The 23,029-nt window shown below is 35.9% G+C and overlaps 1 protein-coding gene across 1 annotated transcript; it reads right to left on the bottom strand.

Annotated features, from left to right (window-relative positions):
• Positions 1–512: 512 nt before the first annotated feature.
• Positions 513–22,687, bottom strand: nlrc5 (NLR family, CARD domain containing 5). Its single transcript, XM_026287411.1, has 44 exons — positions 22,383–22,687; positions 21,368–21,690; positions 20,967–21,038; positions 17,761–19,486; positions 17,203–17,286; positions 17,012–17,095; positions 16,767–16,850; positions 16,532–16,621; positions 15,183–15,233; positions 14,790–14,834; positions 14,110–14,193; positions 13,890–13,973; positions 13,653–13,742; positions 13,525–13,572; positions 13,374–13,433; positions 13,114–13,197; positions 12,933–13,016; positions 12,738–12,827; positions 12,567–12,626; positions 11,858–11,941; positions 11,663–11,746; positions 11,475–11,564; positions 11,313–11,378; positions 11,085–11,168; positions 10,742–10,825; positions 10,524–10,607; positions 5,766–5,852; positions 5,422–5,484; positions 5,276–5,317; positions 5,070–5,153; positions 4,896–4,979; positions 4,116–4,199; positions 3,889–3,972; positions 3,725–3,811; positions 3,542–3,622; positions 3,326–3,415; positions 3,159–3,242; positions 2,846–2,929; positions 2,677–2,760; positions 2,485–2,568; positions 1,797–1,874; positions 1,581–1,664; positions 1,414–1,497; positions 513–1,308 (listed from the first exon to the last, which is right to left on the bottom strand). Exons 2-44 carry the CDS (start codon positions 21,681–21,683, stop codon positions 1,236–1,238), a joined length of 5,253 nt encoding a protein of 1,750 aa, XP_026143196.1. The 5' UTR covers positions 21,684–21,690; positions 22,383–22,687; the 3' UTR covers positions 513–1,235.
• Between the last annotated feature and the right edge of the window lie 342 nt (positions 22,688–23,029).

Here is a 23,029-nt window from a genome sequence, read left to right as displayed (position 1 = left end):
AATCAAACGTATGTATTGTCTACAGTTTCATGCAGGCTAATTTAACTAATTACCATTGACCATTTGTAGGGGGGATCTTTGAATTTATGTGCTCTTCATCATCCTTGTTGACCGCTATAAACTACGTGTATTAACGTAAGATGTGTTTTTCTTTTTCTTCTTGATTATGTTGTACATCGTGCCATCATAGTTACGGGAATGTGTGATTCAATCCAGGTGAACAGTTCTTCGTGATAAAACCCAGCAATCCACATCCTTACAAGATCTACCGTGTTGCTTTAGTGCCATCTAGCAAAAATATTGCTCCGTGCAAGTGTTTGAAAAAGAGCCCATTTTTTAAATATGTCCCCTCACAAATAACATACTACCACAATTTGCCTGGCACTTTGAAATATAACTAATTAATAATAATAAGTATTATTAAGACACTGTTGTTACATGTTATATTTTGTGTCTCTATCTATATTATATTTTGAGATGTGAATAAATAAAGGAATAACTGTTGTCCAAAATATCATTAAAAAAGAATCTTTATTTAATCTAAAGTGCACATGAAAAACACATGAATAGAATATACATTTATCAGTGCAGCTATCAGTATGTTTGTGCGTTTGCCACAAAAACTGAGCAAATTCACCTTACAGGTGTTACAGAGTAAAGCACATTATAAAAATAACAAATAAAATAAAACAATTTAAAAGGTAAAAGTTGAGCAGATCAATTAAATACAGGCATAAATACGTAATTTAAAGGAGAACACAACATGGTGGTGTGTGTCCAGGGTTGATAAGTGCATTAATGCCTCTAATGGAGGTCTGGGCTCTTACAGCAGTGTATAAGCAAAGAGCAGGATTGTGCTGAACTTTACAAGCCTGCATGCTTCATTGTGCTAATAAGTCACATTTTCATTGTTTCTAATTCTTGCAAATTAGAAAATCCACAGGAAGCGTTAAACTCTTGTAAAGGTAATGCAATTGATCTTTTTTTGGGTGAGGTTGATAGTAAGTGTTACCTGCCCTTTCTCTTTATTTACCAGAGCCTACTGTTTCCATTAGATGGACATTAAATGGCTCAAATCCCTGAACAGCTGGAAACTGTGTTGTTGCTTTTGTGTATGATGAATTGCTCTAATGAGGTAATGTGTTCCCCGATTAAATAACTCAATCTTTAAATCTGGTAGAGGCACTACAACAATATTATTTACCATATAAAAAATGGAAACAAAACAGAAGTGGTTAAACTGATGAAAAATTCAGTCTCGGATCTTTCAGATTTTCATCTTCTTTGGCAATTGGGTTCCTCCAGAGTCTGTGTAAAATGCAAGAAGCTTTTTATTTGCATGTCAAGCTGTTCTACTAGTTGATCCTTATTAATCACAAATTGTCTAATCAAGAGTGTAAGTGCTAGTCATACCTTATTACTTCAATGGAGGGGCATGATGGGAGGCATTTGGCTATTACTGTGGCTCCTGCTGTGGTTATATTATTGGCCTCCAGGCTGCAATCATTAGTTTTAATGACATCAGCATATTGTGAACACACTAATAGCTAAACCTTCACAGCAAGCACTCAAGTACTTACTCAAGTCTTTTCAGCTTTGTACACAGGGGTAGAATCTCAGCCAGTGTCCGTGCCAGGCTGTCATCACATGAATTCCATGACAAGCTGAGGAAGACATTGATTCATAAGCTTACAGCAGCTTTACAAACACAGGGACCGGGACAATGCAATGTCTGGGTAAATGCATTTATCAGTCAAACTGCAGCATTAACAGAAATCTGAAATGAGTTATCCCACCTGACATCCTGTATGGACGGACAGTGTTTGAGGGATGAGGCAACACCAGCCAGATCTGAACTCCCAATCGAAGTCAAACTGAGAGACAAGCAGTGACACTGGTTTACAGTATTGCAGCAGTATCTAATAACCAATCATGTTACAAAAGTTTTCAAAAGTTTGGGGTCAATAAGATTAGCAAATGTTTCCTAAAAAAAGTATCTTATGCTTACTAAATCTGCATTTATTTAAACAAATACAATACAAAAAAACATTGATTTTGTGAAATCTTATTACAATTTAAAATAGCTGTTTATTTTATTATATTTTATTCAAATATGATGCCAATGATACATTTTTACTTCAGTCCTCGGTGTCGCATGATCCTTCAGAAATCGTTCTAATCTGCTAATTTAGTGTTCAAGAAACATTATATATTATTATCAATGTTGAAAACAGTTGTGCTGCTTAACATTTCTTTATTTATTGAAGACCTTAATATGAACGGATAGAAATTTCAGAATAACATATGAATGTCTTTACTGTATTTTTTTTATCAAGTTAAGACATCTTTGGTGAAGATAAATATGAATGTCTTTAAAAAATAAAATCAAACAAGCTTTTGAACGGTAGTGCATGTGATGTAAAAAATGTATACATTCTACCCTGTAATGTTTTTTAATCTGATGTAATGTATTTAATGTCTTACTGTAGTATTTTCAGTGCCTTCATGCTCATCAGACATTCACAAAGAGATTTGGATCCTTGTTGGCCAAAATGATTCTCTGACAAACTAAATAAAAACAAAAATGTTATTCCCTCTCATTGACATCTTTTTAAACCAATAGTTTCATCTAAAATGAATTCTGTAATTTTCCACCATCAAGACCACAGGACTTACTTGAGCTCTGAAAGCTGAGGCAGTAATGGAACGACTTGTGCTAGTTTAGCAGCACTGGCCTGACCAAGCTGATTTTTGGACAGCCTGTGAATACAAAACAATCAAAAATGATCACCTACTGATTTCCCAAATAATATCACACATTAATACAATTAAATAAATGTTTTACTGTAGTTTCTGAAGAACTCTGCAGTGGGATAGTGCTGCCAATAGTTTCTCTCCAGCCTGGTCAGTCAGATTGTTGTCTGACAGACTGCAAAAAGTTAATTAAGGCAAATTAATATTGATGCAATTAATCCTTTCTTGCATTAAATTCATAAAAAAAACTGAACAGTGCTGAATATTTTAAACAAGGAAAAGTTTTCGTATCTATTTCCACCATATTAAATTGTTTTAAATGTATCCACTAGATGGCGCACTACTATACTATATACTGCTCAGGCACAGGAAACGAATATTCCTCCTCGGTGAAGATAACATACTTTAGTTTTACTAGTTCAGTCCATGAAGGAATGCATTTCACAAGCTCACAAGTACCACTATCTCCCATTCTCCAACTTTCCAACCTGTAAACATAAATAAAAAATTGCATATTATCAAAAACTGTGGGCTTTTGTGTGCATGTGCTTTTACTGACCACAATACTTACTCAATCTCTTCCATCTGTTTAAAACCCTTAAAAGAAGCCAGTAGACAGGGTATGCCAGTGCCATTCACAAATGTCTCTGATGCCACCATTCTGATTTTGTTCAAGATGAGGAGAACAACAATAAAAATAGAGAAGAAGAAAAAACAGGATGAGCTCTCGCTAAATACTAGTACTAGCTAAATCTACAATGAACATTTTGAGGTGGAAAAGCCTCACCTGAGCCTCCTAAGTGAGGTCAAACTGCTGAAGCCTTGAGCTAGGATGGTTATACCCTCATCAAGTATCACAGAGTCAAGTCTATGATTGAGAACAGAATATTGAATACAGTATATCTTGTCAGTGATTGTGAATGCATTAAAAACTAGCCACACTTCTTAATTTCAAGAGTGCATGTATTACCGTATCTCTGCCAGCAAGACACACTGCACCAGACCTCTGACAAGCTCATGCCCTCGAGCTGCTGTCCAACCCGAGCACTGGGACAGACTGGACAAAAAAGATATCGGCCAATCAGCAGTCACACTCATTATCACTGAGAAACAATGAAAAAATCAGACACTTACTTGAATGACTTTAGATTTGGCACACTTTGAAGTGCTCTTCCAAGTTCTGCAGCTCCACGGTCACCTAAAACAAGCTGGGACAAACTGAAAAACCAGAGGCAAAGGCAAATGTTGAAACATATAGGAAGGAAAAGGTCAATAAGCTCACAGAATGAAATTACACATAAATATTCAGTGTCAGGATCACTTTAAACCTGGATTAAAGGGTCAAGAGAAAGACAACACACCTCAGACTCTCAAATGATGTAGTTTTTGGTAATGCTTGCATAAGTGTTGCCACCTCATCCTCAGCTGCTCCTTTCAAATCAAGACTGTAAAAAACAGTACTTATTATAACACCATGAGTGTTGGATACAGGTGTTTCTACAACTTCAAAGTCCCAGGAAATGGGCTTTTTATTAAACAGATTAAAATTTATTTTGGTTACATTAAAACTCTCTTAAAAATCTCTTTAACATGCAGTTATTTTTGTGTAGATTTTATGAATGAAAATATTACATGTTAAATTACAATTATTAAATGTTTTACATTCATTTTATCCATTTGAAAAAGTTGCGGCATCAATTCCATCAGTATGAGAAAAAAATATACAACACATAATGAAGAATATAAAAAGAAATCAATATCACTCATGGGCAGAATTTGTATTGCACTTAATTTCCTATTAAGCTTTAATTTGGTAAAATTTAGAAAAATAGTATGAAAAAAATATATTAAATGTTGTATATTAAGAATACTTAGATGCAATGAAATTAGCCCCACAACAAAAACAAATTGGACATTTTATTTCAAAGATGTTTAAGAGTAATTTCCACCAGTTATTTCTACCACAGAATGCTATTAAACACAATATATTATGTGAGATGTGGAAATGACACTGTGATGGCAAAATGACATAAATATCCTTTGATGCATGCACGTTAGATATTATGTAAAAAGTATGTTTTAAAAAGAAACACCCACATATACAGTATAAAATAAAGATGACTGATCTTCGTAACACTTACGTGAGGCTCTTGAGATTCCGTAAGAATGGAATGACTGCGGAAAAAAAATCTGCACCTTTTCTGTCCACTCTGAGCTGAGAGAATCTGGACATAAAATAAAGTAAGCAGAATTTATACTAAGGGGAAAAAAAAACAAATAAACAAAAAAGTTAGTATCAACTCCCACTGGCTTACCTTAAATCCTGCAAGTCATGACATTTCTGAAGGGGAAGTGTCAGAGGAGCAAGATGCTGTCCTTCTATGTCACAGTCATCAAAGCTAAAGAAAGAATGTGACAAAAGTGTAGTAGTACATCAAATACGGCGAATATAACAAAAATAAGAGTGAATAAAAGCACAAAACAAACAATAAGCTGACAATCAAACAAAAAACCAACACACCTGATGGACTGCAGAGCAGAGGAGAAGTTTTCAGGATGAGCTCTGTCAGAAGGAAAAAGGGCCAAATTAGCTTTGCATATTTATTTACAATATATATAACACTCCATATTCTATGAAAATAAAATTTATAGAAGGATCAAACTTACACAATAGTGGATCCAGGACTGGAATTTCCCTCAGTAATGATGTTTATTGATGCACGGTTGACACTGCAAATATTAAGTAAAATATGTTTTTTCATCTCATTTTACCTAATCACTTGGCAATCCATTGTTAAGTTAGGATCATTTGCAAATTTACAAATTTACAAATTTATATATGTTGTACCATTGAACATAAATGTTTGAGTTGAGATGAAATAAAAGCAACATTGCCACACAAGAAACCATTCAGTGTACACCCACAATTACTGTTTTCATTATAGTCATGAAACAATCAGTGGTCACACTGGTTTGTCTGTTGATTGAAGGTTAATGCTTCAGAACTGCACCTGATTTCTTTGATGTGTTGCTGCAAATTTAGGCATTTGGCAATGAGACTGACAACAGCATTTCCTGTCAGCCACGGCTCTTCAATCCTAATAAAGACATTCCAAACACATTGTTATTCTCACAGTGCATCTGCTATATAAAAGTAGCAACTAATCACAGATTATATTTGTTTTTGTTGTTTCTTCAACTTAGGGCACTTAGGACAATAAGAAAATAAACTCATTAAATAAATTTCCCCACACTTATAAGTTTGTATACTAACAAAAGTGCATATACATGTTTTATAGGGGAAGTGTAATTATCCCCCCAAATATCCCCCATAGTGTAGTTTCCAACAAATTTCAAATTGTGTTTAGCAGTTTGTGGTGGAATAAATGAAATATGTCTTGCTAAGGCTAATTTAATAGGTGGTATTGTATTTATATTAAAGGGGTCATATGATGATTTTTTTTGAAGAACATTATTTTGTGTATTTGGTCTAACTGAATATATTGAAATGCTTTTATGTTAAAAAAACACTTTTTTTTTTTCAAATACTTTACATTATTGCAGGTCCTCTATGCCACGCCTCTCTCAAACACATGATTTTCTACAAAGTCCCTCCTCCTGACAAGTGCAGTCTGCTCTGATTGGCCAACTGACCCAGTGCATTGTGATTGTCTGAACACTGCAAGCACTCATCAGAAATGTAATTCCCCTTTACATAATCGCGAGCTTCAGCTTTCAAAATAAATGTAAAGACAGTTAATAATGTCCTTAGTTTTACCATCAGTTCAAGCCTGAAAGAGTGACGTGACAGACACTGTGGTGAAGCTCGTATGTGTTTGCATGACACAAGTAGCAGTTTTTTTTTATTATGTGTTTATTTTTATTTGTGTGTATGTTCCCACTGTACATGTTGAAAGATTGTTTTGTTTTTTTAATTGTTGCCCTGAAGATTTTTTGTTTCTAGGTGGTGATTTCAATTGTACCGAACTCAATTTAGATAGGAATCATATTGAACCTCATTTAGCTTTGTGTAACCATCTTATTCATATTATTAATATAAATATGAATCGTGTGATATTTGGAGATCTTTAAATGGCAGTGAAAGGCAGTACACTTGGGTTCATTCATGTGATAATGTTATATCTTTTGCCAGACTGGATAGAGTTTACAGCTTTCATTTTCATCTTAACATTTTTAGTAGGTGTTATATTATGCCAGTAAGTTTTTCAGATCACATATTGCCATTTTACACTAAGCTGCTAAATAATTGACTAAGTAGTTGGCTCTTAGAACTTTTGGAAAAAGAGATACTTGAATGTAAGAAAGCAGAGTAAGCAGATCTACTGTGGTATAAAATGCGCGACCTCTGGTTCGTTCACACTTTCAAAGCATTGATCAGATGGATGCACCATCCAAATACTTTTTCAGCCTGGAAAAAAGAATGGGCAGAGGCATTTTATTTTTGCACTGCATTCTGAAAATGTTTTTTGTTGTCTGATCCTACTGATATTCGGAGGAGAGCAGCTCTTTTTTTTTAAATCAAAATCTGTATAGAAGCAAGCTTGATTCAGGGCATTGTATGGAAAGTGTCTTCCTTGACAACTTACCTAAAGTCTCTGAAGAGGCTAATGTGGAGCTTTCAGGAGTCTTGACCCTGGGAGAGCTTTTCAAGGCCCTTCAAAGCACGGAGTCTGGGAGGGCACCAGGAGTGGAGTGGATCTGCTTGAGGCACTCAGGGCCAGCTTGTTAGAGGGCAGGCTGCCACCGAGTTGCCAGAGGGCAGTTATCACCCTTATTCCAAAAAAAGGGGACCTTACTGATATTAAGAACTGGCGCCCTGTCTCGCTTCTTTACAGTGACTACAAACTGCTTTCCAAGGTTTTGGCTAATAGACTGGCTGGAGTAAAAAAGTCAAAGGGCACTTGGATAAATGGAAATGGTTGCTACCAAATATGTCCTACAGAGCGCAGACTCTTATTGTCAACAATCTAATTGCTTCCTTGTTTTGGCATAGATTGGCATGTGTAGACCCGTCTTCACCGTTTTTATCTGAAGTTCAAGCCAAACTTATGAATTTCTTTTGGGATAAACTACATTGGTTTCCACAGAGTAATTTATACCTCCCTAAAGAAGAAGGTGAACAAGGTTTAATTCATTTAAAAAAGTAGGGTTGCTGCTTTCCATTTACAGTTTTTATAAAGATTTTTGGATGGTTCAACAAATTGTAGAATGTTAGCTGCACGATTCTGTGTGCACTTGGAAGTTTTGGTCTGGATAAATCACTCTTTTTAATGGATCCTACTAAGTTGGATTTATCAGAACTGAATATTTTTTATCAGAATCTTTTCCAAGTGTGGAGTTTTTTTTTTTTTTTTTTTTTTCATCAGACAGAGAACTTTTTTTCTCTCCATTGGTTATTACTGGAGCCACTGATACTTGAGGCCCGCTTACATTACAGCATGCTATATCCTACCAGGATTCAGTATCTCTCCTCGGGAATCCAGGGTTTTAACCGTGGAACATTTATTGACTAATTGGGCTTCACTGTGGGCATGTGGAGGCAACCTCCAAGCTTTTGGGTATAAGATCTATTCGCTCGCTCTCACAGTTTTTAACCAAATTAAGACTATGTATTACAGTTGAAGAAGACCATATATTGACTTTGCAGGGTTTAATGTTCCTGATATTGAGGATTCCTTTGCCTGTTTATTTGTGCAACCCATTTTTTATGAGATATAGGCCTAAGTTTTCTTTTAAAATGATGTGAATCTTTGGTTTTAGATTTATTGTCATCTGAAGGTAAAAAAACTTATAGAGTCCGTGTTTTGTTCTTTAACAAGAAGTCTTTTATTAGTAGAATCGATATACTATGGCATTCTGTTTTAAGTTTAAAAAATGATGTAACACCCGAATGGAGAACTTTATAAAAGCCACCATTGTCGAAGCGGGTAGGTGATATACAATGGAGGGTTCTGCACGGTGACATTTCTGTCTCCAAAGAGAAACTATGTGAAGCTAAAATAATTGTTTTGTAGGTTTAATTAAAAACTATTCTTTTGGGTTTTAAATATTTTCAGAAAAACGTTTTTTTTTTTTAAAAATGTATTTTAGGACAAGCAAAGTTGGCCGTGTATATTAACCGGAAAAGTAAGATTGAACAAAGGTCTAGTGATGATGTTTATTTTCTGTTTTCATGAACTTTCAAGTTCATGCATTCATGACCTCTAGACTGGACTATTGTAATGCACTTCTAGGTTGTTGTCCAGCATCTTCAATAAACAAGCTAAAGGTAGTCCAAAATGCCGCGGCTAGAGTCCTTACCAGGTAAAGAAAATATGATCATATTACCCCAATTTTACAGTCTCTGCACTGGCTAACTATTATGTTACATATCAGTTACAAATGATTATTAATTACCTATAAGGCCCTAAATGTTTTAGCTCCTGCGTACCTAACTAGCCTTATACCACGCTACAATCCATCATGCTCCCTAAGGTCACAAAACGCTGGACTTTTGGGAGTTCCTAGGATAGCAAAGTCCACTAAAGGAGTTAGAGCTTTTTTCGCATTCGACTCCCAAACTCTGGAATAGCCTTCCTGATAATGTTCAGGGTTCAGACACACCCTCTCTCTTTAAATCTAGATTAAAAACACATCTCTTTCGCCAAGCATTTGGATAATTCACTGCACTGCCAAATTCAGCTCCAACCACATCAAGTACGCTGATGACACAACGGTTGTAGGTCTCATCAGCAACAATGATAAAATGCACTACAAAGAGAAAGTGGCACAGCTGGCTGAATGGTGTGGCACTAACAACCTGTCCCTCAATGTGGGGAAGACAAAGTAGACTGTGATGGACTTAAGGAGAAAATCCATTGACCAGCCCACACTGAACATCGACAGCTCGACTGGAGAGTCAGCAGCACTAAATTCCTAGGGGGTGCACATTACAGAGGATCTCACCTGGACCACCAAAACCATTTCACTCTCCAAGAAGGCACAACATCGCCTACACTTTCTCCGCCAGTTTAAAAGAGCAAGTCTCCCTCCAACCATCCTCACCACATTCTACAGGGGAACCATTAAGAGCGTGCTGAGCAACTGCATCACTGTCTGGTACAGGAACTGTGTATGTATAGGCAACAATTTATATATAGTATATTTATAGTCAAAATCTGTCAGTAGGTTAGTTGTGTATAGGTTTATGCTGTTTAACTTCATTGTAGTATGTATTTATGTATTTATGTAGCACTGTGGTCCTGTGAGACACAATATTTTGTTCCATTCTATGCCCCCAAATGTAGAGGAATGACAATAAACCTCAACTGGACTATACATGATTTTTGCTTTCTATTCCATATGTTTCATATTTAATATCACTGTTGTCTCAGACACAGCTGTTTCTTTAGTAAACAAGTGCACTAACCTTTGAAAATCTTTAACGGGGAAATAATGTTCGTCATGATGAAAATGATACATGAGGGTGGCCATAATTTGTGTAAAACTGATGTATGTAAATTCACATAAATACTAAAATTGTTTATTACACTCTTTGTGTAGGCTGTCATTTTATTAGTTATATATATTTTTTGTTGCAAAAATGAATCATATTTTTACAGTGGAACTTCATATTTTTACATTGATAGAATGGGTCTGAGACAAGGGTAGAAACCCTAAAATCTATTAAGAAATGCATGATAAAAAGTATTACAATTCCAGAAGTTGAAGAAACATTTTTAAAAAAAGATGTTTTGTTCATTTCTTACCTTATGTCTCTGTGTTGATGACAGCTACTTAACTGTTTAACAAAATACTCAATCTGCTCAGACCTCAGTCCATTTTTACTTAATCTAAGAGGAACAGAAAAAAACATGAAAAATGTGCCAAATATGCCATTTTAAAAACATCCAAGAAACATATGAGTACTGTTGAAATAGTCTGTGAGATCAATCCTTAACAATCAACAATCTTTGTAAAATCTTACTTCACAGTTTGGATTGTGGAGAGCTCAACCAGGCTGTCCAGTAGAGAGAAAAGGCCTTGACTCTGCAGTGAATTTGAAGACAATCTAAAGGAAAGTGGAACAATCCAGGTTTATTTAAATGGTCATGAAACTTTAAAACAAATTTTTTAGTTAACAGATATGTACAGTTTGCACATCCCTGAAAACACTGATAGTACTCAATAAATGAAGTAAGGGGATTAATAACAGAAATAATCTATAAAGCATATCACTTTTCTGAGAGGACAAATAAACAATACTGAGTTGCATTAGTTAAAATGTGCAAAACACACACATAGTAACCCAAATGTGTTTAAATACTCACTCTAATGTAAGTAGTCTAGGGCATCGGTTCACTATTTCCACAAGCTTCTTCAAGTGTATGACCTCAAAACTGCATTCTCTTAGCCTGTAAGAGTATGACAAGAGTATGACAATAGTAAGAGGAAGCTAAACATCAAACTACTTTCACTTTTGACTTGAGTGAATACATCATACTATTCACGTGACTCTCTGATTGTGTTTTTACCACACATAAGTTCTTGGAAATTACCTAAGAGTTTTGCCATTGACATGTTCTTGCACAAACTTAATCAGAGACTGATCTTCCACTCCAAGACTAAAGATGAGAAACACACATAAAATACACAAGCCAATCATTGTTCATGTCAATAAAAAAAAGAAAAGAAATGGAATTGATAGTGTTAGTCTTTACCTGACTTCAACAGCAACAACTTTCTCACAGGTGTTCATTGAGTTGACCAAATGCAGTGCCCCGACTTGAGTTATTTGGTTGCCGGTGAGGCTGCGAAGGAGCACAATAAGTAAACTTTACAAGATAAATGAATCCATAATTTAAATTACAAGTTAAATTAAACTCTACATCTGTCACTGAACTCTTACCTCACTGAGCTGGAGATCTTTAGTTTAGGCAAATAGTCAACAAAACATTTCACCCCTTCATCGCGGAGAAAGTTATAAGACAAACTGCAGAGGAGAAAGAAATAAAAATGAACAGTTCGTGATTACAGGACAGTAAAATACACCAGCTTCTATTAAGATGTGAAGATGGAGGTAAAAGAACAGAGGAACACTTACTCTAATTCAGATAGGCGAGGACAGTTTTCCAGTATCCTTGAGAGCTTCTCAACATTGCTTTTGCACAGTTTATACTCTGTGAGCCTGTTTACATCACAGAGAGAGTCAAAACCTCCAGTTTCCAAAAATGCAAGGGCCACAAAATTAACTGAGGAATAATCTATTACAGTGATATAGCATTACGGAATTCAGTTCAAGATATATTGCATCAAAGACAATGACATTTTAGCATTATTTACTAATATACTGTTACAGTATTTCTTTAATTAATTATCATTTGGGTTTGTTAAGTTTTTCATCTAATATTTATATTTTATTTTATTTCAGATTTATTTCAATTACAGAAAACTATTAATAATGACGTTGGTCACTGTAACCAATCACAAACTTGAATGTTGTATGCATAGATGATTAAGAAAATTACAAGAAGAAATTCACCTAATGCCGCTAAAATGCCAAGTTTTGTTAGCATGATTCCATGCATTCTGACATATTTACACTATTAAAGAGTTAAAGAGTGTAAAACATGGCCAAAGTTTTAAAAAATCAGTTGGACATATTTCTGTGCCAAATACACTCCCTTGGGGTTTGTGTAAGTTTTGTAAAGTTTTTTTTTTGTATGGCCCTGTATAATGTCATAAAGTGCACACATCAACCAGAGCAAGGGAAAGCACATGCCCACAAATGGTGGTAAGATGACATTACTAACTTGCAAATTGCTGCCTCTGCTTTATCAGGAACAAATTTGATGAATGCCTCCGCCTGGTGCCTGAGAATCATGTTAAAAACAAAAATAAATCAAGACTTGTGATTTTAAAAAAAAGTATATTTAAGAACGTTAACACTAGTTTAACATCAGACTTGAACTGAAGTAAGATACCTCAGTTCTACAGCTGTGACACGCTGGCAGTCAGCAAGGGATCTTATCAGTGACAAAGCCCCATTTGTAGACAGGTCAACATGACTTATGCTGAAAAAAAAACATGGTCATCATGAATAATAGTCATATCGGGTCATTTATCATAGAGATAAATCGCAACTGTGCTACAGGAAGCAGACTGTTATGTCCACTTACTTCAGTAGTTGAAGAGAAGACATTTCAGGAAGAATCAACATCAACTTCTCAACAGACTCATTTGATAATTTTAGATGGGAGAACCTGTAACACAAATAAACAATGAGGACTAGCTCAATACAGCGGATACATGTAGAATCTGGTAAGTCTTTTGTCTAACCTAAATATTTGAGCTACTCACTCAATGTCCAGTAGGTTTTCACATTTTACCAGTTGCTTACACAGCTTGGTCATGTAGACAGGTTTGATATCACTGTGGGTTAAACTGGAAAGACAAACATTAAATTTAACTGTAATGTAGAAACATACATTTTCTATAAAACCGCTTTGCAATGTGTGATATGTATTGTGAAACGCACTATACAAATAAATTTGAATAATAAATTATTAAATGATTGCAGCTAAACCAATGTGTAGAATCCAATTGAGAGATGCATGTACCTGAGTTTTTTATGCAAATGTATCCCAGTTACATTTGAGGTCAGCTGTCTTGAACTATGCCTGAATTCAAAAAGCGCATTGATATTCAAAACTAACATTTACATATTCACTACTTTAAAGTAAGCAGAAATGTATTCAACTGTTTCGGTACCTTCTGCTGGTGTCAAACCAAAGAAGCAAGTTTTCCTTTCCGTTTTCACTATAGAGAAAAAGCACAGCATTTTCAGACAGGCAGTAAAATGGTCAATACCTACATGCTAATTTTGATAAGGTAGTTACCTTGCATCCACTTTCCTCAGGTTCTTCTGGTTACAAAGGGCAGAAGCAAGCATCACCACCCCATCCATATCAACACCATTTTCACTGACACTGTGAGTTTTCAGAAAAACATATACACTCTTTTGAGAACAGAAATGAATTACAAGTATATGGGGAAGTTATTTAGCACATGCAAAAAAGAGTGTCACTGGCTAACTGTCAAGACCAAATCATATTGAGGAGAAAACATTGGCCTACTTGAGCTCCTGAATCATTCCTAGTTTAGGCAAAAGCTCCAGAATCTTCTTCAGGCCCTTGTTACCCAGAGAGTTTTTGGACAAACTGAGAAATGAGAAAAACATTTTTTATTCGCACCCTACTTACATAAAGAATTGTGGGGATTTCAACTAAATCTGCTGTAAGTTTGTTGACTTTGGGAATGTAGAAGGTGACATTTATAATGCATTTTAATACTTACTCTACATGGGTTACGTAGGAAAAGCTCCTGAGTTTATTACACAGGCTGACGACATTGGAAACATTGATGTTACACTGCTTTAACCTATAAAGAAACAATTAAACAGGTCATTCCTGTCCGTTCAGTATGTTTGGTTTGAAAAATACTACCCACCAAAACAATGGTGCTGACATGGCAGTCAATTTCGTATTTCATTATTTAAAAAAAAAAGCTACTGCTGTAGCAAAACATGGTTATACAAAGTGTTTGAAATAATGTCTGTGAATGGTCTTTCACACTTATTCCTGATTTAAATAACATTTTGATAAATACATTTTCAGGTTTGCTCTTTACTGGTGTTTTGAATCACATTTGTTGTTTTTTTTTGCCGTCGTGAATATAAGCAATGACTTGCCTGTAATTGCATAACATCTGCCAACCCTAATACCTTTATCCACCAAATCTCTGACTTTGTCCTATAATTCTCCTGAAATATTGCCCAGTGGTGAACACTTGGACTTTATAGACACAATACACCACCTTATCAAACAAAAGATGAAGGCACGTCTCATTCAGTATTTTACAATGAATCCATAAAATCTAAAGTTCATGTTAACTTTAAGGACTTTGTAACTAAGGATTAATTTGTTTTTGCTTTATCTAGAAAGAAATAACAACATATTAAAGAATTCCATACTTACGTTACATTCTTTGGCTCTTCAGAGTTATTCAAATCTGTGTTTTCACTAAGGCAGAGAAAGTGAGAAATAATATGTTGTTGCTTCATTATATTCAAATGTATTATTGTATTTTGTTTATTGATTTGTGTGACACAAAACTGTGTAGTCATTTTAGACTGTACTTAATCAGGTTAAAACCATAAACTTGCCAACAAATTTAAAAAGCCCATGCACATTTCCTATCATCTAACATCAATACCTGGCCAACTGCACATTGCACATAAAAAGAAACCACAATGGATGTGCATACAGGAAATGTGAAATATAAAATACATTATTTGGAGTTCTGGGGTTTTACCCACCCTTTAAGAATAACCAAGCTAATAGAGCTTTAACACATAAGTCAGAACTCACCAGACTTTATCTGAGCTTTGTGAAAAGAAAAGGCTGATGTCTTTATTGGCTCTGTATAGAATGAAACAACAGAGAACATCCCATGAAAATGGACCTAAATGGGCAGGTCATGTGACATGTCCACATCTTAAAAAAAAAAAAAAAAACTACACAAGAAAATACAACTCGGACTAAATACATGTCAAAATGTGGAGAATTTAAAGGTGCCATAGAATGCATCAATACAATATTTTAAATTGTTCTTTGATGTCCCCAGAGTGTGTATGTTAAGTTTTCTGTCATTATACCCAACAGATAATTTTTTTTATAGCTTGTTGACATTGCACTTTTAAGGTATGAGCCAAAACATGCTGTTTTTTGTGTTTTTCACTTTTAAAGTGTGCGGAGCTTCAAGAGCTCATGGTCGCGGCCAGACTGGTGTTACACTTTAACTAGTGGTGATTACTGACATTACATTGCTTACAAATAAAATTTTTAAAATTCCTATTTACGATCATTCTGTTAGCACGTGAAGGCAGCATTAATGAAAACAGGCAGAGACAATGGTAGCAACATTAGCTTTACAGAGAGCCAAGAAGCTCTTTTGGAAAACGTGTGATGCTTACTTTGTCTGGAGTCTGGACGTTTGCACACAAAGCATTGGTATGGATCCCTCTTTCAGAAGCAATCTTTGCACAGCTCCAGCGCTGAACTGACCCTCATTTGTGAGGTAGTCCAGAGTAAAATGTTAGCACAAATGTATAGGGCTTTTCATTTTTTTTTCCTGGGACACTACCCTCGAAAATTAAATTTAACCACCGTGTCCTCAGCAGTCTATGGAGACTCCTATGTTCGTTGGTGCACCCCAACACACAACACTTTTAATTGCTCTTTAGTGCTGACATTGTATGTCCAGCAGCTAGAGCAAGAAAACAGTAATGGTGGACCGCTGCTTCTCACTCAGGGCTGTGTATATGCTAATAGGGCAGAGAGCATCACAAATGGGCGGGACTTTCCCAAAGTATGTCATAATAGTAGTGAGAAATCTGGAACTGCTAGTGTGGCGAGACTGTTTATGATTTATTGGGATTATAAAACAATGAGTGGATGGATTTTTACCATTATAGGCTGGTTGTTTTCACACACTGCAGCCACACAAACTGTGTTCAAAGTGATTTTTCATTCTATTGCACCTTTAATAAACTTTTTACTTCATGGTATATAAACATTATGTTTTCAAGGACATATTTATGGGTGACGACTTGTTTACAAAATGTAAAACATAAAATCGCTTAAGAATCATGGATCTATATGTTTCTCATTTTCCATTTTCATTAAAGTGTCTTTGATCAGCCAACAAATCAACATACTCAACATGGACTTTCTGAAAAGAGTTGCAGGCAGACATTCTCTCAATGAGTGTGAGGATTCCATCTATGGAGATGCTGCTCTTCCCCATCCTAAATAAAAGTGTAAGAAGAATGCACCAGACTTACTATATACTAATTGTTTTTTTTAAGTAGCAAATATCTAAATAAACAAAAGAAAGTCAAAGCAGTTAACAGACAATAGCCAGTTTTTTTAAATTTAAACCATACTACTTACAAGACAGAAACAATGTTGGGCAGTCCGCATAGTGTTTCCGCAATCTCTGTTATACCATCATCTTTCAAAGAGTTATCACTTACACTGTCAGATAGACAGAACACACTGATTGACACAGCCAGACACACATAACAGATCACCTACTGTAACCTTTTTGGAAACAAACTGTGTCCAAATGTTTGATTTAAAAAATCAGGAACAGGAACGTATTTGAATATTTAAAGCAATTATGCCAGGCTAATTACTTTAGATGAGTGATGTTTGGACAATCCTTCAAAGCCCTGGCAAGTTTAACGACTCCAACATCAGTGAGACCACCACTAATAAAACTGTAAATCAGAGATAAACATAAACCATTGCAAAACACACTGCAAGGCAATACTGTGACAAACCGCATAAAGGACACAACAGATACTTTGCTGGAAGAAATACTTACTCTAATTTCTGCAAAGCCTGGAGTTTACACAGGATACCACACAAAGCCTCTGCAAACTTGTCATCATATTTCCGGCTACGGAAACTTGAATGAATAATATATTTAACAAGTTGAGTACATTAACATGACCAGAAACCTATAAGATGATAAATATTTTGATGTTATGAAAAAAGGTTGATCTTAAATTTTATTTTTATTTTGTCTAAATAAATGTAAAATTAAACAGTATCGCTTTTAAACGCAAGTTTCTTTAGCAGTATGAAAAATTTAAATGCATTCCGGGATTTGCTAAAGATTACATTTTAAAGTGTTGTTAAAATATTGGTGTTTTTAAAAATTGACTTGCACACACCTCCTAAAAATAGGAGAAATGAGCACACACAATTAAAAATCCAATATCAGCCAGTGTGAATCGATACAGATAAATTAACATTCTGCCATCAGCTAAGAACCAATATAATACCATTATATCAGCTGCCATATGGGCACCAATTTACAACACATCTAATGACATACATAAAGCTTTTGTTCATAAAAGAGAATTTTATAGAAACTTACATGAGATGATCCACATTCTTGAAACTAGGGAGGATTTCCAAACAGTCTGGATCAATTGAACATCCACCAATGTCCAGACATACATTCTGATCAGCAGCCGCTGTCACAAATGCTAAAGAATCCAAGTCAACTGCATTGAGTCTGATATTTCGCAGTTCAAACTGTGGTCTCGAACCAATAGCTCTTGCCAACTTAGCATCTTGAGTCTCATGAGCACATCGACACAGCTCCACAATTTTGGGGCCTGTTTGACTGGTACTTCCTGCAAAACCCAGCAAAACATTACGGACGGTAGCTTGCCGCTTTTGTACCCAAGCCGTAGTGCTGTCGGTCCCTTTAAGCTGGACCAAACTGGACTTGCAGGCTTCTGCCGCAAGCCCACATACGTAAACATGAAGAGAGTCTGTAAAAACGGATTTTGGATCAATCTTGGTGGTCCAGCGGGTTTTCAAGTTAAGCTTCTTCTTAAGTTGACTCTCTGTGATGTTCTGACTGGTCATAAGGTGGAGAGCAGCAAGAAACTCCTGCATTGTAAGGTGCATGAACGTGAAACCATATCCTGAAGATCCATCCTCACGAGTCAGTTTCACACGAGACAGTATCCCGCTTTTAACACCAAAATCGTGCAGCTCTGGAGACACATCTGTGTCCATGAACACTATAGTGCTTTCCTCAAGTCCTTTGAGGGCCAACTGACTCATCTCAACAATTTTAGATCTGTATCTCTGTAGCAGAGCTGTACCAGACACCACACCTCCATTAATGCGTTTGAGGAATGCCAAGAGGATCTGCATGTAGATTTGGGTTAAGGATGTTGGTAGCTGTAGATCAGTTCCATCACTGGAGAACAGATGTTCCATACATACACAGCAAATATGACAGAGTCCAGGTACATGAGACATTGACAAGAGGTGTCGGTTGTTCATCAGCAAGTTTACAGCTTTCTTTTTGAGTTCATCTCCTTTTTTATGGAAGTACTGCTCAGCATATTCCTTCACACCCAATCGGTCAAACCCTTGAAGCTCACAAGTTACGAAGCCAGGGCTTCCAAACATGTCAGTCACATCTCGTGGTCTACAGGTGACCAACACAGTGCAATCTGAAAGGAATTTACGACTGCACAGTCCTGAGATGAGATCTTTCATTGGAAGAGGTTTGTTCGGGTCGTTGATGCTCTCCAACTTTTCAGGATGCGTAAGCTTCGCACAAAACTCATCATACCCGTCAAATATAAAGCAGACTTTCTCAGGGTTGGAGAGGATGAATTCAAACACTGCATCCCTTTGTTCCTTATCATCATCACAAGCAGGATAGAAGAGAAAGAGTAGTTCTTTCAAGGACAAATCACGGGAGATGAGATTGAGCTGCCGGAACTCCAGCAGGAACAGCAGGTGAATAGATGGGAAGGAACCTTCAGCCCAGTCATGACCGAGGCAGTGAACCAGCAGGGTCTTACCAGATCCAGCCTGGCCAAGCAGCGTCACAACCCTGCTGGTGGTTTTCAAAAGAGACTCAACAGAAACTTTATGCTCTGATTCTTCTCCTTCATGGTTGTCTAGAGAGGCTTGAGGCTGGATAGTCCTGTCCTTCACTCGTGGAGGGTTCCTGTGTCTTAAATACACCCATGTGTCTTCCAGACGGATGTCCTTTACTACAGCTTGTGCCACTGACTCATGTTTTTGCAGTACCATGGATTTAAGAGCATCCATGTAGTTCTGTACATGATCTAGGTAAGAAAGTCAAAGCATTATTATTACACTCTAAAAAATCCTGGGTTATTTTTTCAATCCCCTATGCTGGGTTGAGCTTTTTGGGTAATTTTTTGGGGTTATGTTTTCACTATTTAGGTCGTTTTTGTGTTACCCAGCTTATGGTTCAGACATAACAACCGACTGTTTGGTAGTTTTTGTGTTACCCAGATCCTTGGTTATACGTAATTTAACCCAATGGTTGAGTTGTTTATTTCAGCGTTTTTGCGTCCTTTTCAGAAGAAGAGAGAGCAGCCATCAAATCGATGCATTTCTTTGGTAAAAAACAAGTTTGTGTACATTTTATTGCATCTATAAAATCGTGTCTGTACTGTATATCATTTAATTTTATGCAAAGCAACATACACGAGTGTTGCATCTGTCTTTTCGCGTGATGGAAATGCATGATGCCTTGCATAAAATAAATTGTTTTATTCATAAAGATATAAAGAATATAAATACTTTAAATGTTAGGTATGTCCTGAATGATACATACTGTTTGTTTATGGGCAGGTTAGAGTCAGTTACAGCATATTTCAGCTATGGGTAAAATGCAGGGCAGCAATCTAAAATTAGCAGTTCCACACCGAAACTGAATCAACCCATATGCTGGGTTAAATCGACCTATTATGCTGAATCAAATAAACACCCCATTTGCTGGGTAAAATTGTTCCAAAATGTGTTCTGTCCTATATTTACCCAGACCGTGGGTTAGAAATAACCCAAATTAGGTTGTTTTTAACTCACTCTTTTTTTAGAGTTTACAGTAGGTATCATGAATATAAATTGCAATTCATACAAAAGCCTTAAAAAGACTTCAGTCGCATTTTAAAAAAAAATCTATGAATGTTATTGTTTCAGAAATGAAATACTAAGCCATGTGCTATCTGCAAACAAATAACAAATAAACGATTGTGACAGTTGGTAAATATGGGTATATAACAAAATAAATGTTTATGATTTGGGGATGGCTTAGAATTATTATTATGTCAATGACAATTTTAACATTAATAACAAATTTCAGTTTCAAACTAATCTTTAGATAGGTGTACTGTTCCTGCTTGGTTTAGAAACCACTTTATGGACCAACCCTGTAGCAAATGTTTTTCCTTTGAATAACCAGCTCAAAGTAATGCTAGTTGAAGTAAATTTTGCAGCAGATCTTTATATATTTATATATATATATATATATATATATATATATATATAGAGAGAGAGAGAGAGAGAGAGAGAGAGAGAAGTAATACTTTTTTGATTTAGTAAAGTAAAAGTACAGCAAATATGTTAATTATTTTTGTTTGGGTTAATATAAGAAATTGTACAAATGCAGCTCTTCTTGTTGAATAGCTAATGGGTTGCTGTCTACCAAAGCAAATTTAACAGTTGATTTGCTCAGAGCGATTGCTTTCACAATGAATCTAAATTCAAAATGGGTGTGTCTTTAAGAATAAAACATACCTAGCCGTGGACGTTTCACACTGGGTGAATGTGATGAATCAACAGTATCACATGTATGATTGCAGTTTGCTCCTTAAAAGCATAGAAAATAAAAAATTATTTAACTTCATTTAATAATTATAACCCAGAATTCAATAACATTCGTATTTTAAATAATAGCTTCTTTTTTTATCATCTTCAAGATACTTTCACTTTCATTTCAAAGCTTAAAATTGTGTCGAGACATAATTGTAAACATATCATAGTATAAACTGTATAGAATATGTTGTTAAATTAAATAACGATTCATATTAAATTTATGCTTTTAATCTAATTGTAAATATGTCCAGTATGGTATGCCGAGGGTAACGCTGCAGCATATCCACAAAGTATAACTTAAAAAAAAAATGCAGATGGCTTACCAGGTGTGTAGCCTGCTAAGGACACCAGTGTAGTTTCCAGAAGAAAGGGAATGTTTTCACTGTACTGATATACAGTGGTGAGAAACCGTGTACATGTGTTTCGGTCTGAAGACTTAAAGTAATCTACAATGGCTGAGACACGGTCTCTGGTGTTGGTTAGTGATCGTATGTGATCCAGTGTTTTAAGTTCCACTAAGGCGAAGATCCGATCCAGAACACCACTGTTTTGTTCGCAGAGCAATTCCACGAGTGCACTGGCCTCCTGGGCCACCAGTGACAGGATGTCCCCAGGCCAGTCCACCATTTCCATCCTCATCCATTAGCTGGGGAGAAAGAAATCCTTAATTTCGCTTTGTAGAACTTTTTAATTCAAACAAAACTTACTCATCGCAATCAATTTAATGGTGTTGAGTGCTGATCTACACAACGTGTAGCAAAGGACAGCAGGTTTATGATATCGGTGCATGTGGTCTAACACTACATCCTTTGTTGGAAAATGCTAAAGGCATGTGCATTGCTATAAGTCATGTGTATACTTTACAGTTCCCTAATTAAATGCTGTAAATACTGATCAATTGATTACTCTTAATATAGACACAACAAATTTCCACAATTTACTAGAGAAAGTGTTGCTACGGACAAATTATCATGACAAATTATTGTTCTCTATTGTTTTTTGTAGTAATTCCTTTCATGATGGTATTGTTATCAATAGTATTTCAACGTAATGTTCGCTATATAAACAATATGTAGCTCATGCAAAATGTTTGTTTAGAAGGTTTCTGTCCAAGCAGGTAGTTACTAAAATATAGTAACATAAATAGCTGGTTTAGTAAATACATAGCAGTTTGTGCCCATTTAGTGTCCTGTAGGGAACGACGGTGCCACTGTAGTCCTGGACACTTTGTGTGAAGGCTAATGAATGACCATGTGCTTTGATCAAAATATGAACTCGGAAGAAGCATTTAAAATGTTCTATGTTTATAATATGAATCGATATGATGTAACTACTCACCGCTGGTGGCATAACGCATAGGGTCCAGTTTAAGGGAAGAAAATGAAACTTACAATCCTCTGGTTTGGTTTCGATTTCTTTCGTACGCATACGCAGAATAAAATACGGATCCTGCCGTGAACGAGACGTTAGCGCGCCTATTAAAGCAAACCCGCCAGACTGCACTAGTGCGTCGTTAAAGTGCGTTTTAATACAAAATAACATTTTATCTATCGACGACTGAGCATTTTGAAAGGGTTATTTTTCGGATACGTTTCTATGCTATCACAACCAAATGCACTTTATGACGAATTCAATGATTTAGTAATAAGGGAACGTGCTTGAAATACAATACATTTTGCGGTTTTTTATTATTATTATTAAAACTATATTTGTTATACTGGTTCGATTAGCAGCACAATCGATTTCAAAGTGTATGGGACGCTCCAAAAACACATTTAGTCTACATTTAAGTTCTCTCTCTGAAGTTCGTCGAAACAACGCATTTCATGTCGTGAGAGAGGGCATTTGAGGACAGCAGGGTTGAGACGTACACAATGAAATAACGTGCACACTCGCGCCTCACTGTGGTCATATCAAATCACTGCACCCCTTACAAGAACAAGATCGTAGGGAAAAAATGCTTTGTATACAATTAAAATGAATTT

The sequence above is a fragment of the Carassius auratus genome, chromosome 18, assembly GCF_003368295.1.
Source record: "Carassius auratus strain Wakin chromosome 18, ASM336829v1, whole genome shotgun sequence".
Lineage (NCBI taxonomy): Eukaryota > Metazoa > Chordata > Actinopteri > Cypriniformes > Cyprinidae > Carassius > Carassius auratus.
The sequence above is the reverse complement of the archived record's forward strand: the minus strand, read 5'-3'. Positions and strand labels throughout refer to the sequence as shown.